The sequence below is a fragment of the Dendrobium catenatum genome, unplaced genomic scaffold, assembly GCF_001605985.2.
Source record: "Dendrobium catenatum unplaced genomic scaffold, ASM160598v2 fragScaff_scaffold_716, whole genome shotgun sequence".
NCBI classification, from domain to species: domain Eukaryota; kingdom Viridiplantae; phylum Streptophyta; class Magnoliopsida; order Asparagales; family Orchidaceae; genus Dendrobium; species Dendrobium catenatum.
This window is the reverse complement of record NW_021319178.1, coordinates 24,733,463-24,751,086: the sequence shown is the minus strand read 5'-3', so window position 1 is coordinate 24,751,086 and position 17,624 is coordinate 24,733,463. Positions and strand designations below refer to the sequence as shown.

Below are 17,624 nucleotides of genomic sequence, written 5' to 3'. Positions count from 1 at the left end.
GTTTGAATATTTATTTTGCTATTTTAAACATAAAATCATATAGACCAAAGATATTTTTGACATCATGAGCTAAATTTAATGGGCTCTGTACTTCGATTATTCTGTGCGTACATCAGACCATTTGGAGGTGAATCAGAATGTGGCACGTCACCCATTACACAGCGGTACACAGCAAAAGGTAACGTGACATGTTCTAATTCGTATCCGAACGGCGTCCATATCCGCACAGAATAATTTCACGAAGGCTACTCAAAGAAACCATAGCAGAAATCAAATAATAAAAAAATATATGTTGTAAGGGACATATAGACATTTGACTTCTGTTTCATGTTAATGAATTACGAAAGATTTCTGCTTCAAAAACAGAATTATCCGTTTGGTAAGGGAAAGATTACCACAACAGTAAAAGAAACTGCCGCCCATTTCTCTTAGTTCAAATGCTCGGCATGGAGGTTCCCATTGAATTACGAATCATCAGCCTTACAACTGTGTGGCATCACCTATCTGCCTGCCATTCTTTGTTGTTTCAGAATGTACACAGTTCCGGTCTTCTAGATGCTTCCCATTCGCCTGGTTCCTATAGTTCTGAAATCGAAATCATAGAATAGTTTATAACAAACTTAGATGTTAGATATGGTACTTCTAGGTTTCGATTGGTACAACTTCTTCGCTGTTTTTAAAGCAGCTTTTTCATACAAAAATTTTTAGGCTTAGTTTAGGACAGTTTTTTTTTTCTTCTTAAAGCAGCCTTTTAATGCAAAAAAAAAAAATATTTTTTTACTAAATAACTGCTTTAAAAAGCAATAAGAAAGCCGTCCCAAACGAAACTTTAGTTCAAGAAATTCTTGCACTAAAAATTTATTTTAGAAAGCATAAAAAAAAGTTTCCCAAACGAAACCTTAGTATTGCAGTATAAGTTCAGTAAATATAAAATGAATACAAAAAACATGTGTAAAACCCCACCACAATGGCAGTTTTTTTCTTTCTTTCTTTTTTTTAATTTTGAGTACTGAAATATAAATTTGATGTTAGAAGAATATTTTAATAATAACTTTGAAGAATTTTATCAACTGAGCTAATTGACATCAATCACAAGAGAGGAATCGATGTAGCAATGTCTTTGACAAGAGAGGACTAAGAATAAATCTAGGAAAATTGGAAAATAGACACCACTAAAATTAAATGACAATAAATTAAGATAAAAGATTTGGAGTTATGTGATTGGTCAAAAGGCAAGAAGACATGAGAAATCCACTGTAAAGAGATAAATGAAGAACAAAATAAGAACACCATGAGTGCCCACAACTTGGAACGTTTGAACCTTAATTTTCTCCTATTAACTAAGTGAAGAACTACAAGTCATTTAGGTCAACAACCACTATGCCAAGAGTGCTGTCTATGCCAACTGCTTATCCACCATACATTGTGAAGTAGAAAATCAGAGCTTGAAAAGGGGACTTAAGTAGCTGTTCACCAAATCATAAATACACTCCCACATCTGTTGAAGCTAGGTCTAATCATACCAATTATTTACCTTTGCATTGGCTAAACCATTCTATGGTGGCATTTCCAACTTTGCATCCACATTAAGGCTTCGTTTGGAGCCGCATTTTTTCTGCTTCTTAAAGCAGCTTTTTAGTACAAATTATTTAATTTTTGTACTAGAAAGTAGTTTTAAAAAGCAATAAGAAAGCAATCCCAAACGAAACCTAAATGGATGTTGATTTCTATGGTAAAAATTTGATCATTCTCTTCAAAATATGAGATTATAATCTTCCGCAATGTCCATGGCTTACCCCATCCATTTAATTTCTAACAAATAAGCAATATTTATCTTTCTATAATTACTTTGTCCACCAACATTCAACTACTTTTAGTCACAATTAGGTTAAGTTGTGGTGTGTCACTTGTGAGTGAAGTCCTAGACAACCCTCATATTTTTTTACCATAACTAGGTTTAAATTGTGATGAGTCACTTACATGTAATATCATAGAAAAAAGCTCTAGATTATCTTTCCAAAAAGCTCTAAAGCTCTATGTTCTTTTCCCAAAAATCTCGTAAGCTGAGTTCCTTTCCCAAAGGCAATTAAATGAAATTCTAAACCATAACCGACAGAAACATATAAAAGAGATCATTTCATATTAAAGATATTCACCCAATCAAGCTCATTGACTGAATTACCATTCAATAGCTTGTGGGTCTCGTCCGATTTGCTTTCTTTCTCTTTAGCGACTAATGGGAGCAATGGCTGGTTTCCATTAGAACGGTCAGGCATCTCTGTAGAATTATAATACAAATTTAATTACAGTGACAGTTAGTTCCAGGCTTTAGAAGAGAAGCAATAGAAAAACACAATTTATCCGAAAATGTATTTGGCAAACCTGTCAATTTTGTATCAATAAAATATACCACCAAGTTTGTAGTATACCTAGCATGTAAAGAATTTGACTGAGTTAAGGAACTCAAAAACATATCGAAGTAAAAGTATTTCAACGAATGAAATGGCTCACTCACTAACCATGCAACCACAACATCAACACTGTAATGCTTCCGTGAAGCTATTATAAGAAGACTTTGTATGACTGCCATCAACCATGCAAGCATTTTAATAAACCTACAATAACACAACCAAACATTCAATAGGTAAGCACCTTTGAAAAAAGAAATGAAACAGTAACTGCAAATGAGCCATTGGGTTTTACATCATTTGTATGAAGAGAAAAAAGAGTTTAGCTTGGTTATACCTTTTAGAACCATATTTATAGTATGTGAGAACAAAAACCAGTGTAAATATCATATGAGATGAAAAAATCAAATCGCCACAACCATAAAAGACTCCACGGACTGCAAATAAAAGCAAGAAACAATAAATGTCCAAATGATAAATGAGCTCCTGTAATTAATGGAAACATATTGAAAACTGATGGCATACCATTAATGAGAAATAGATCCAATATTCTTTCAGGAGGAGCGAGTGTGGCATACTTTGAACCCTGCACGTCATATGGAGATTTTATTCTAAGTTATTAGCAATAGACAAATTATTTCCTTTGTATTTCCTATTTGATTAAGAAAAGGCCAAACTGAATAGATCCTATGACAAATGACATTTGTACATTTGTTGATAGCCAAGCAATCCAAAGCAACGAATAAGTTCTCAAAAAGTTATTTCCATGCCAGTCAGTATATGAGTTTCCGCAAAAATCTTTGGCAAATCTAACAATTTCTACATATATTATTACCTTGCGGCAGTGATAGTTTGGACCTGGAAGATGTGTAGAGTAGAATGTGATGATCCTCAAAGCCTGGCAAGTCTGCAGGAATAATCTTCATCTGTAAGAAGGAAAGTTCAAAACGGCAATATAACAGATGACTAAACTAACTTGAACTTACAACTAAAATTGCCAACACTCTACGCCATAGCAGAACTGTGTAGAAGCGTTTGCTATGATAAATGAAAGGATAGAATGTCCACTGCAAAACTTCAAATTACTTCGTACGTTGGAAAAGAAAGGAAAACAAAGGAATTAAAATAACTGATGCATCATAAGCAGAAGGCAATAGTGATATGATTAATACAAAGCACTCCCAACACGGAAAATCCTGGGAAATTCAACTAGGTTAGGAAGGCTCAATTCCTACAAATAAAGAAAGTGCAAGGGTAAAATACGTTATCATCAGTAAGGGATCCTTTCCGTGAATACAGCAAATAATATGGTGTTGGTCAGCACGTCAGAGATTATGAGACGAATTATATGGTCGTCAATCTAATGAGCATCATTAACATAAGAATTGAAAGGTTCTAATAAGCAAACTAGTGCAAGCAATTAATCTGCTTTCATTGTTTACAGCATTTAGCAATAACGTAGCGAAAGCCAAATGATAATGAAGAAAGAAGCAATTTTAAGAATGAATGAATAAGCAATGACCTGAATAAACCAATCTTTTAGAGATTCAAAATACAGCTTTAAGACCTTTTTTGCAGCTTTAAGGTTTTTACACAAAACAAGGAAGATGAAGGAACCATATTGAAGTTCATATGCCGTCAGCATCTATGTTGGTATAATTTTTTAATGCTTGCACATTGTCTGTACTTGTTTTAATTGGTAGTAAATGTCTCATGAACATAGGAGACAGTACGAAATACCAAACTTGACCTATAGATTGGGTAAGTAGCAGAAAATGCAGGTAAACTAAACAAAGAAGGATATTAAAAAGGGACAATAAATCCAGTATCAGAAATAACAAAATGAATTATCAGAATGAAAAACTCAAGTTGACCAGAAAAAACGTAAAATAGCCTGAAGTAAAGAAAAGAATGCATACCAATATAAAGGAGAAAAAGATGACAGAGAAAAAGATTTCGCTGACATAGGCTTTATCTGGCCCTATCTCCTAAAATAAAAAGAGCAAGTAAGAAAACCGGCATGAAGGTTGGCTCAATACTCATGTCATTCAAACAAGCCTCGAGGAATTACACACCGGAAGGAGACTGAAACCAAGATCATGTAGAATAGGTCCGGGTCGATGTAAATAATGAATCCCGTGAGCAGCAACCCCATGAACATACTACAATCACACAAAATTAGAATGGAAATCTCTAAAATAATGCACAATTTGGTGAATAAACAAAAATTATTAAAGAATGAATGATGCATAAAGATTAGATTACAGTAAAAGGTTAATTTCAATACAAAATTCCCTATTGATAAATATAATGACATTAAATTATACAGGATTTGTCAAATATTCCTTAAATGACAATTATGTTCAAATGTCCTTGGACTCTTTTTCATCTACACAGATACCTTCAAATTCCACCCTACTTTTCAACTGTCCTTGGACTCTTTTTCATCTACACAGATGCCTATAAATTCCAGCCTACCTTTCACCACTATTAGCCCTATGCCCTATCTTTGGTAATTACTTGCTACTTGCTAAGACATGTAAAGCTGTTTGTGTTCAATCCAACATTCGATAGTTGAAAAATATACTGTTGTAGAAATATCAAGTGGTTGGCTTCATCTATAGGCTTAAACTTTTAGGTTTAAAATAAATATGATTACTACTATATCTTTCCCAACTTTGGTCCCCATTTGATTCAATCCTATGATGCACAGACACGAACATTATGACACGGATAAGACACAATATGGACACGGGACACGTCAATTATTGAAAATATAGAACACGGACATGGGTTAGACATAGTGTTATAATTTTTATATTTTAAAAATAGTATATAAAAATTAAATAAGTATATTATTAAAAATAATTTAGAAATCATAAGTCATTTAACTAAAATTTATGATTAAAATGATTAATATTAGGATGTCGAGAGTTTAATATTAGGATGTCGAGAGTCGGACATCGATGTTATGCAATAAGTATTGGGCGTCGATGTCAAGAGGGTGTTTGTCGTCGATGTTGAGAGGGCGTTAGTCGTCGATGTTAAGATGAAGTTGGACAAAGATGAGCTATCAAGTTATGGGTGTAGAAATTGCTTTAAGCTTGAAAATAAATTTAACCATCCTCCAACTACTCTTCTGTCTCCCTTCCTCTCCCTTTTTATACATGTATTAACTAAACTATGGACTATGGTAATGATGTTTGTTCCACTAGGTTGCTTGGTGACTTCGCAGCTTAAAGCTTGTTATAAATGATGCTGCAATTATTTCAAGGAGGCAAAGTGAAAGAGATCAAAAAATAGCTAAGTGTATGTATTTAAGTATTTCAATGTATGATTGATTAATGGATTAGTCAACCCCTAAAATGTTTAGAAATGATTGAACACTAATTAAAAATTAAAATTAATTGAATTATTTTAATTACATAAATAAGCTTATTTAAAATATTTTCAAATAACAGGGCTTGATTAGACTTGACATATATGCATAAATTATGAATTAATTTACTAAATATTTATACATAAAATTGATATAGCAGCTAATGGTTGACTGATAACTTGTTGTGTCAAGCCGTAAACTCACAAAACTCTTGAACTAGAATGTAATTATTAGTTGGTCACCGTAAAGAAGCTATCGACCCTTGGATAACTTTTATAGGGAATTGACCTATTTTTGGTAGCAGATGACTAATTCAATATAAACATAAGGTAACTAATTTCTTCCATTTTTAGTTAATTCAGTAGAGCTTTTAGTTTCCTATTATACTCTATATATAAACATATAACTTTTGCAAATCAGTTGTTGATATTCCACTCATATTTTTATATATCAAAAAGAGATTATTTTGAGTATTAAGGCTCTATCACATTGAAGGAAAATAAATCGAAGCTTTCATCCTCTCAATCCCTTAAGTAAAAGTTAAGAGCAATTTTTATTTCTCAAGATTGTAGTATTCTTTTGTTGTACTTACTCTATATCACTTTGCAATTATTCTGTAAATTGCACTGATCCTTGCATCACTTGGTGATAACTTTAGTCACCACCAAAATATTCAAAGACTTCGAAGAAAGGTCTTCCTATAGATTTATTATGCATAGACTTATGAGGGTATACTTCATAAGGAAAATATTGTGAGGGGTTTCACCACGGCATATAGTGAATAAGTGAGTTTGCGATTACAGGCATGCAGAGTAAAATTGTTATTTAAGTTAGGGGCTAGGCATGGACATAGGCCATTGGATATGATGAACCAAATAAATATAGATAATGTCCATATTTTTCCATAATTTAATTTTAACTCACTTACACATTTAATTGTTATCTAAACTCTTATGTTCATAGAGTGAGCTACTTGGTTAAATGCTCTTTATGTATAAGTAATAAACTTAATCATTATGCTTGACAAGTTACTCCAACTTAAGCATAGTTTTATTTCTGTCACTATCATATTGTTATTATGAGGATGTTTGTATTTTTATGTCTCATAAGATTAACGTTATAAACTATTATAATATAATTATCTTATGTAACTATGTTTATCGTTCAACACTCTCATTAGATTAATCATTTATTCAACATCTTTGCTTAATTATGTTATCATCTTTGTAGTATCAAGCTAATTTATTACAAGTTTCTGTAGCTACATAGTTGAGTGGTATATTAATTATATTGTGCTCAAGTTAATTTACTCATTTTATAACATATCATTTCCAATATTATTTATTACCTACATTTGTGCATGTAGTTATTGTAATCATTTATTATCTATTTTTTAACTGTTTGTGTAAAAAATTAAACAGAACTAAATAGTGAAGTTGAAGTGACCATGAACATTATGCCTAATAGTAATTTACACACATAGTTTGATTAAATATCTACATTGCAGTTATTTTGCATGGTATCATCGGTAGGATTGTATTAAACTACAAATATATGTTCTATTCTATTAATGATTGTAACCTTTTTAATTGTGGTTAATTATGTAAATACTATTTGCATTAGCATTAGCATATAAACATTGTGTATATCATATCTATATTCATGTGCTTGGTAGTCTATCAAGTCTTCATACTTATAACTCCTGCATATCATATTATAACTTTTATTATGGGTAGTTATACAATAGCTTCTAGTATGCATGGTTATTTCTATAGCTTCTGCATTACATTATGTTCAGTTGTGTGGGGTATGAGTTGGATTGAATTTCATAAGAAAATTTTGAAGTGTGAAAAGTACACACCCAACCCACAACCCAACCTCTTGGTTCATCTTAACTCTATATTTAGTATTAGAGCAAATGCGCTTAATATTCTTTTAACAAACTTAACTTTCTAAAGTAAAGATCCCATAGCAAACAATTCTAATTTTATTTAGTATCCCGATCAATATTTTGATTGTACTCCAATTTTTTATGAAATAAATTTGAAACTTGGAAAATTAGCATATGAGTTTTTTTTTCAAATTATTAATATTATATCGTGGCAACTTTTTGAATGGTGAATTACATTCTCACAATGAATTTAAGCTACATAAATTAAATTTTTAGCAATTTCATATTTTCATTAAATTTTATTATCAAATGATCATAAATTATAGGGGTGTCAAAATGGGTTGATGAGTCAGGTTCAAATGCGACCTAAAATTGAGTTGATGTGAATCCAATTAACCTGAACCAAACCCGTTTTATAAACGGGTCAAAATGATCAACCAAAGCCCGACCCATTAACCCATTTTGGTTAAAGAAAATTTTTTATAACTTATTATTTATAAAGTTGGGGTTATTTGATAAAAAAATAAAAAGATTATGCCCACAAGAAAAAAAAAAGGAAAAATGATATTGAACAGGTCAAAAGAGGGTTTGCGGGTCAACCTAAACTCGACCCGCCTAATAAATAAATTGAAAAACTCAACCCAAACCCAATCCATCTATTAAATGGGTCGAGTAGAACCCAGCTTTTCGGGATGGGTTTGGGTTGATTTGGCTAGTCGAGTTATTTATTGACACCCCTGATAAAATATTTAACAACCTAAAAAGTAATAAATTAGTCTTTAACTCTCTCACTATTTTTTTTAGCTTGGATCAAACGTCAAGTGAGAAAGTTAGTGATTAAAAATGTGAGGGCATAAGGGAGAATGTCCAAGTACAACAAAGGATGATTTGCAACATCTCTCCAAGAAGAAGAAAATGAAGAAGAAGAAGTCAAAAGGAAAGAATATAAAGAAAATCCAAAAAACTTCTATAATTCAGACACTGAAAGCAATGCAAGTGTTTCTTATGAAGAATTATTTAATGCTTTTGATGACATGACTAATAATTTGTAAAAATTAAAAGAGAAGTATAAGTCCAACAAGAAAGAATCAAAGTCTTCTTGATAATTTGAAAAAGGATATCTTATGAAAAATATTTAAAAAAATCATAAGATAAGATTATTTATCTTGACAATGAACTAGCTTGACTACTAAAATAAATGAATTATCTTCTAATTCATGAAGTTATTCTACTTTTTGTAATAATATTTGATTGGACAGGAGGATTAAATTCTAGAAGTTGAGAGTGTCTATTTATTGAATGACTTATTAAATGCTTCCACTTCTAGTAGCAATAATAATTTGGATGTTTTAAAGTTAAAGATTGATGCATTTAAAAAAAAGAATGTTAGTCGTAAATTAAAACTGAAAGATTTATTGATTACATCTACTAGTATATCTTTTACATTCTTAAATGCTTCACATGAACGTTGCAAATCTAAATTGCATACTAGTTTTACTTCACTAATTATTCTTGTTGTTGTATGCTTGCCTCTACTTCTTAACATAAATCACATGTGCTTACCAGCTCTCCTTCTAGAAAGAAATATAGACTTGAAAGATTCTTAAAGTATGCTTTTCTGAACATAATCTTTGCTTACTGTAATAGAAAATAAAATGAAGCATATATTCACTCTATTAGATCTGTAAATACTACCGTTATTATTATACAAACAAACATCTCACAAAACAAATTATATAGTTCCTCGCAAACTACACAAATATGCACTTCTTTAAGCACTAATATTGGTGGACCCAATTTTGCTTGGGTATAAAAATCCAAGTAGGTTTATCACCATGGAGGACTGCTGAAGTTTTAGTTTGGAGTACAAAAATTTTTTATGGACTATCAAATATTTAGAATGCATGATATGAAGTAACAAGTTTGGAATAATTCTAACATCTTCCTAACTTCATTTTTGGTGCAGAAATTACTTTAAGTCTCAAGCAAACTTAACTTATCTCTTTGAAGCAAAATTTCTTTAATTATAAAAATGTATAAAATATATTCTTGGCTTAACTTTGAAATTTTCATTTAAACTCATGTTTTAGAATTGTGTTTGTTTTAGCATACTTTTAATTTCAAGGTTACAAATTATAACATTCATACTAAAGTAAGTTTTAGTTTTATCATGATCTAGAGTAGAATTATAAATTCTTTTAGCCTCATGATAAACATACTCTTATATTTATTCACATGGTTTATATTCAACCTCATTAAAATATGCTTATTAGTGGTATTTTTGCTTGCTTAGTCTTCCACTTGTTTTAAAATATTTTAATTAGACTTAGAGAAAACATCATATTAATTATAAATTTCATTCATACTTCAATTCATTAGAATATTCCCATTTTACATGAAAATTGAAAATTTCTTAAAAGAAAATTCAAATACATTGAGATTCATACCTCAATTGATAACATCAAGTTGTTTTATCCACTTTTAACCTTACTCTGCTACCTTCCAAGCCTAGACGTGAATAGATTTCCTTGGAGGTAGCTTAACAAGGGAGCACAATGCAAGCATAAGCTAAAAGGGAATCTCTCTTTCTCTCCATCTCTTTCAATCTATCTATATCTCTCTCCTCTCATGAGAAATTTCAATTCAAAAAAAATATTTACTTCTCGCTCCAATGAGAACTAATTTAAACAATGAAGTATTTCATATTTTATAACTGAGTCTTTCTCATAGTCCGCCCGACTAGAATATATACATCTATTTAACTCACCTCGACAAGATATATTTTCTTCCTAAATATATGTTGTAGTAATTAATATATCTTGTCTCAACATTAATTTGTAGAATTATCTTCTACTTGAGAAGCATAAATTCCAATTTCATTCATAATGTCCCCACCTCATTCATTCTATTATTTGTTAACAATTCAAACATATAATATAAATATAACTATTATAAATTATTAGGAATTCCCTTTCTTTCCATTTAGTTTCCTCTAATGAAGAAATATTTTTTCTTCACATAATCATTATGTCTACTAATTCTAATATTTCCATTCTAAATTTTTGAATTATATGAAGCAAATTTAATATTAGATTTAGAACAAGTTAACCCTTGTTTATTTTCACCATAATTGAGTTGAATTGTAGTGTGTCACTTATGGGTTATGTCCTAGCCCACCATTTTCTTCTTTTCAAAATAATCAGATTAAGTTGTGGTGCAACACTAAAGTTAAGCATTCTAGTATACCATTACCTACTAACAATAATTATGATAGTTCATGGTATGGTGCTTCTAAGGTATGCCCTAGCAATAGAAAAATTCAAATTTAAATTCATTTCATTAGTTTTGACAATTCGAGATGAGTTTTATGATTAATTGTCAACCTAACTTCAACCCCCAATCTTTTTATTTGATGTAATGATCAACAGTGGTGATTATTAAAGAACAAAATGTCACAAGTAGTAGTAATAATAAATGGGAGATTTACATACCACTGAAAACAATAAAATCTATATATTTAATAATTAAACTTCACTATTTATGACATTTAGTACTTCGATAACTAAGTTACTGGGTATTGCTAGACACTTGTCAAACACAAGGCGAGAAGAACAAAGGTGGTTAGAAGTGCACACATGGCAAAGATGGCGACATAGCTGATCTCGGAGGAGGATTAGGCCATCCACGGAGGAGCTAGAATGGTTAATTTAATGGGGCATTGCCACAAAGGAAGCAGTGAAGAAGTTGTGGGTGGTGCATTACTTGTAATTGGGTAGGACCATGTTGCTGGGGCGGATGGATTAGAGTGGAATATCCAGCTTGTACGAGGTCATAGTAGCAGATGAGTTCTCACCATAGATTATATTAACGGGTTCAAGGAGGCCAACCGACAGCCTGTGAATGGCAACGGGACTAGCGGAGAAGGTGATAAGATCAGGCTGCACCATGACAAGATGGTTAGGGGTGGTGATATTTTTTATTTTTGTGTTATGCATTTAAATAGTAAAGTTTAGGTATTAAATATGTAAATTCTAACATTTTTCATACTATGTAGGTAAATCAATATAATAATAATAATAATAATTCAAAATAAATTTTGATAGTTCATAATATAAGGACTGTAACATCATTGATTAGTTATGTGGAGAGACCCACTAATAAACAACCCAAACTAATTCAAAAGTCACAACCAGTCTCTATACTAGCCACATCATGAAGCAAGACTCACTGCCGGAGAAGACTAAAACAATGAACCAAAGGGTCAAGCCAAGATAACATATCCATGGTTGCATAAATTATTCAATTCCCGATATGTATATACAAAAGATGAGCCTGACATACAAATAATCATTCTAATTACAAGGTTTTATAATCTACATGTCGTTGCACAGCAAGTGCAATGACCATTATTGTGGGCTAGAATATTTGCGATGGTAAAGTAAGACAATTTTTCATCCTATTGTTACATATATATCCAGCACATAAACAGAGAACTTAAAAATACCATAATTTTTTACGTGAAAAACCCTGAAGAAGTAAAAAAAATCCACTTGGCCACACCTAGTCGAAACTATTCTACTATTGTTGAATATGTTACAAAGATTGTCCCGTCCCTAGACTTGAGGTGGTCAAATTACAATAGTCTAAGAAGTGGGTTGAACTTGTTTGAATGTTAGACTCTATTCTCTTCTTTCTCTTTTTTGCTTCCTTCTTCAGTGAAAAATGAGCGGTCTATTTATAGTTTTATGAGAGTGTCATAGCTAGTAAATAGAAAGAAAATCAAGAATATGTTTGGAGTGTTTCAATAAATGACTGATATCAATTCCCTCAATCATGGACCGTTTATCGAGCATTTGAGTGTCTTAATGAAGTCAGAATTCGACGGTCTTGGGCTTGTCTTGTTGAACCCCTCAATTTGACTATAAGCATGTCACATTTAAATAGCATTTGGTCATCCAATTAATATTCTGAAGCTTATAAGTAGACTTTGGTCCTCTGATTTGGGTTCATTCGAGCTCGGATTGGACTGACTTTGGTGTTGTTGGACTCGTCTCCTTGAGATGTTCAATTCAACTGTAAGTTTGTTGAAATCGGAGTTCGGATAGCCTCGGATTTAATTTTGAAAGTTTTTAATTCGAATTTGCCCCTAGATTTGTACCCGGTCAAGATAATTATTTTATGATATATCAACCATGATTGTGAATCCTTGGAGGAGATGCACATTAAATGTAGGCTTTCAGTTGCACGTTTTTTTTTTCACAAACCAAATTGAGACATGCCAGATTTTCCAGAAACAAAGCGGCCAATTCATTACCAATAAAGCGTATTTGTCCACCAATAAGCCAACTCAATATATAATCGTCGGAATCAGATAAAAAAAAGTAATATGATCATTACAGTTTCTTTTTTTGTAAGCGTTCTATGAACATGATAAAACTACGAGACGCCAAATCCTCTGTTTATGCACCATTTGCGGCTTTCTCATCAAAAACCAACTTCGGTACCAAAACGCTCACATCAAATAATAACTTGCAAAGAGACGATCAACATAACGATAGCGAATGCAATTAAATCATCTAAAATACACAAAATAAAATTAGCCTTTGGACAAAATTTTCCATATTTCCTACGTCTATGTTCATAAAGAACAACCAATACAAGAAACGTTACCTGAAAAAAGAGCCCCGCAAGCAGAAGCTTCCATTTCTCCATAAAAATTTGTAGTTCTACACAAGTCTCCATTGCAATCTTCCTCCATAACTGTGAAAAGACCAGAATCACTTCCCCACAAACCATGTACTAAATGACTTCACACATCCATCGTCAAAGGAATTATATACCTTCACAGCCTCTCGTACAATGTAAAGCGTCATATTGATCAGCAAAGGCATACAGTTCCATAGAAATCAGCTTCAAGCGAAGGATTCCTTCTGCATTGCCTTCTTCATGATTTTCCTCTAGTAATGCCCGAAGCCAGGTTAGGTTCAACTTCTTCCGGTTCCTTCTTCTATGCTTAATAAGACTAGCGTAAGATATTTCTACCATCCAACTCCTTAAACGAATAAATTTTTAAAATTCGGTATGAATACCTTTCGATGAAAAGCCTTCAAAGGAAAGTAAAAGAAAAAAAAAGGGTATCGGAAGAAAACGCGGGGATCGACAGAAAAGCCGAGGCCGCCGGTGAGAACGATATGTTCGTCTTAGCTTATGGCACTGCCTCCTCCGGCAGGAAAATGTTGGGAAGGAAGTGAGAGGAGGAGGCCGCCGACGGCGAGATCAACAGCGCTGCTTTAAACGAGGAGGGTGGAGGCCGCCGGTGTTTTATACTCAGGAAAAAAAATTCAAACTTAATTTCAAATGAATAATTTTTTCTGACAGAGTCTTGTTACGCTGTTGCCCTTGGCTTTTATAGGAACGGTTGGCCACAACCCCGAAAAGTTTCCAGGTAGCTTTCGCTGGTAACCTATCACTGATCCTTTCCGTTGGAGCCACGTCACCAGCACATCATAGCCGTCCATTCATCTGTGCAGTACGACTTTTCTTAATAAATCAACATTTATGGTGCTATGATTTTAAAATGCAATTATTTTAAAATATAAGAAAAATTAAAAAGGATTTACATGCATATTATAAAATATGTATCTATTTACATTACAATGATTAAATTTTATATTCATTTATATACTACTCTCTCTTTAAATTATAATAAAGTATAACTAATATCAATTAATTTAAAATATAATACACATTTTCATGCATACCTTTTTATGTGATTTAGATCCTAAAATGTTGTAAATAAATATAAAAATTTAGGTATAAGATATGTAAATAAATAATAATTTTGTGATACATAGTTTGAATTTAGAGAATTATTTGATTTGATGAGAATCAAATACAATGAAATATTTTTTTTCTCGATATGATGCATTTTAAATATAATGAAATATCTCTTTTATATATATTATTGAAGTGACAGGGCAATAGAGCGGGACACAACAAAGGTTGGGTCAATGATGATGGCGATATTAATGAGATCGATAGGATTGAAAATGTGGTGTTCTGATCACATGTAGTAGGATGGAGGCTATATATTAAGGATGTTGATGATGGCATGATTGAGGTGATGATGATAGGATGGGAGGATGAGGAAATTGCAAGGAGGGTGGCAATGACATCGCGAGATGAGGTGATGGGAGGTGGAGGTGGGACGATGGGTCAACAGCGTAATACCCTAAGATTAAAAATTGGAAAAATTTTCTATTTTAATATCTTTATTAATCAAACAGAACTTCTATGAATCTATCAATATAAATCAATCCAACGTAAGCAAATGAAAATTCATATACAATAGTCAATAGTTCAATCCCTTTATTTATCAGTCTATCTTTTAGTTCTTGAATATTAAAATATAAAATTAAAGAAAATGCGGAAATAAAATAAATCTGAATCTCAAATCTATTCTCACTCCACTGGATTCTGACCCTTCCTAAAAAATTATGTAAATTTAGGCATTTTAAAGAAATTATGGAGAATCAAAGTGGAAAGAATATTAAAATTCCATTAACATATATAGGTGAAGAGTTTACATCAAATGTTGGATAATTTTTGTGACAAGTATGAAATTATTTGATAATTAACATTTCCTAATATACTACAACGAAATGGGGTTATGAAAAGAAATAATAAAAATGTTGTAGAGATGGCAAGAAGTATGTTGAAGTTGAAGAATTTACCAAATATATTTTGGGCTGAAGCTATTACAACTGCTATTTATATTTTGAATATTTCTCAAATAAAGTGTATTCAAAATATTATACCTTATGAAGCATGGAATGGTAGAAAACATGGAGTTAGTCCTTTGAAAGTATATATATTTGGAAGTATTGCATATACATTGAAGGATAGTCATAATAGCAGAAAGTAGGATAACAAATCTAAAAGTTTGATATTCATTGGTTACATCATTCAGTCAAAGGCATACAGATTTTTTATCCACGGTCTGAGAAGATCATTATTGTTAGAGATGTTATTTTTAATGAAGATGGTACGAGGGATTGGAGTGAATATGCAATTCATTATAAAGGAAAATCATTAGTTAAATTTGAGGATAATTATCAAATTGATATCACTAACAATCAAGAAGTTATTGGTGATTCATCGTCTAATTCATTTCTTTCAAGTCCAAGATCAGTAGATTCAATCACATTTGTAGAAAGGCATCATAGAAAGTGATATATTTACATGAGTTGCATGATTGTATATTTGCCCTTGTGGATATAGAACTATTATGTTATGCAAATACTTGCGAAAATAAGTAATGAGAAAATGCTATAAAAGAGGAGATTCAATATATTAAGAAGAATGATACTTGGGAGCTTATTGATATGCTACAAGAAAAAGATCCAATTGGTGTAAAGTAGATTTACAAGGTGAAGTATAATTCAGATGGAAGCATAAAAAGATGCAAAATATGGCTTGTTGTCAAAGGTTGTGAACAAAAAATATGGTATTGATTTCTATGGAACTTTTTCTCCTATTGCTAGATTTGAAATCGTTAGACTACTGCTTGGGTTAGCTGCACAAATAAAGTGGAAAATTTTTTAACTTGATGTTAAATTTATATTTTTAAATGGCGATTTGGAAGAAGATATCTACATTGATCAACCATAAGGTTTCATTATTAAAGGCAAAGAGGAGAAAGTTTACAAACTGAAGAAGGTACTTTATGGGCTTAAACAGGCACCAATGACATATTATTGGAGGCTTGATTCATACTTTCAAAAGAAGGGATCGATATCATAGAAGTGAAAGTGAGCCTACTTTGTATGTTTTGGCTAAAAATAATTTTTTGCTTATTGTCTGTGTTTATGTTGATGATATTATGTATTATGGATATTCTAATGTGTTGATTGAAAAGTTTAAAACTAATATGATGAAATAATTTGATATGATTGATTTGAGGTTGCTGCACTATTTTTTTGTCTTAAAAATTATTTAAGCAGATGATGAAATTTTTATAACTAAAAAAGATATGTATTGGAGTTACTAAAGAAGTATAATATGCTGACTTGCAAGACTTTTTCAACACCCATGAATACAAATGAAAAGTTAGTTAAAAATGATGGTACGTATATCTAAAGCCAATTAGAAAGTATTTAGAGGAATTGTGGGTGGTCTTATGTATTTGATGCAAGAAGAAGCCGAGAGAAGGAGACGTCGGCCTACTACCGAATGCAAGAAGATGCCGAGAAGGAGAAGCATGTGAAGAACTCACAGTGGTTGGAGAAGATAACTTTAGAACGAGAGGGAGCTTCGATTCCTGGTCGGCTTTGAGAAAGAAATGAGTCGTCGTCTCGTCGAGAGGGATTCGCGAAAGGGGAGCGGACGGGAAGTCGGGAAGAGAAGCCGAACGAAAGTGAAGTAGGGTTTTTTTTTTTGTTCTGTTTTCACTTTTCACTTTGGACTCAAATGAAAGTGAACCGCTTGATCAAATCCAACGGTCCAAAATACCTGTTTGCCGAACCGTCCGGTTATACAAAACCGGAGCCGGTTTGCCGGTTCACCGGTTGAACCGGCGGTTCGCACGGTCCAACTCCGGTTCAATGCAAAAAAGGTCCTGAAGCTAACCGTAACCGGCCGGCCGGCCGGTTCACTGTTCAACCGGTTGAACCGGCCGGTCCGGTCCGGTTTTAAAAGCCTTGGATTTTATTATTAAAGGCACAGCATAAAGTTTATAAACTAAAGAAGGCACTTTATGAGCTTAAACCGACACCATGAGCATGATATTGAAGGCTTGGTTTATACTTTCAAAAGAAGGGATTTCATAGAAATAAAAGCGAGCATATCTTGTATGTGTTAGCTAAAAATTATGATTTGCTTATTGTTTGTATTTATGTTGATGATATTATCTACTCTATGTCATCCAAAGTGTTCATTGAAAGGTTCA

The 17,624-nt window shown here is 32.2% G+C and overlaps 1 protein-coding gene across 1 annotated transcript; it reads right to left on the bottom strand.

Annotated features, from left to right (window-relative positions):
• Nucleotides 1-422: 422 nt before the first annotated feature.
• On the bottom strand, nucleotides 423-13,674 carry LOC110114199 (phosphatidylinositol:ceramide inositolphosphotransferase). Its single transcript, XM_028695944.1, has 12 exons — nucleotides 13,519-13,674; nucleotides 13,349-13,438; nucleotides 4,484-4,570; nucleotides 4,328-4,396; nucleotides 3,395-3,475; nucleotides 3,244-3,315; nucleotides 2,934-2,994; nucleotides 2,746-2,845; nucleotides 2,520-2,615; nucleotides 2,383-2,429; nucleotides 2,183-2,278; nucleotides 423-585 (listed from the first exon to the last, which is right to left on the bottom strand). The coding sequence occupies exons 1-12, from the start codon at nucleotides 13,567-13,569 to the stop codon at nucleotides 578-580; spliced, it is 858 nt and encodes a 285-aa protein (XP_028551777.1). The 5' UTR covers nucleotides 13,570-13,674; the 3' UTR covers nucleotides 423-577.
• Nucleotides 13,675-17,624: the final 3,950 nt, after the last annotated feature.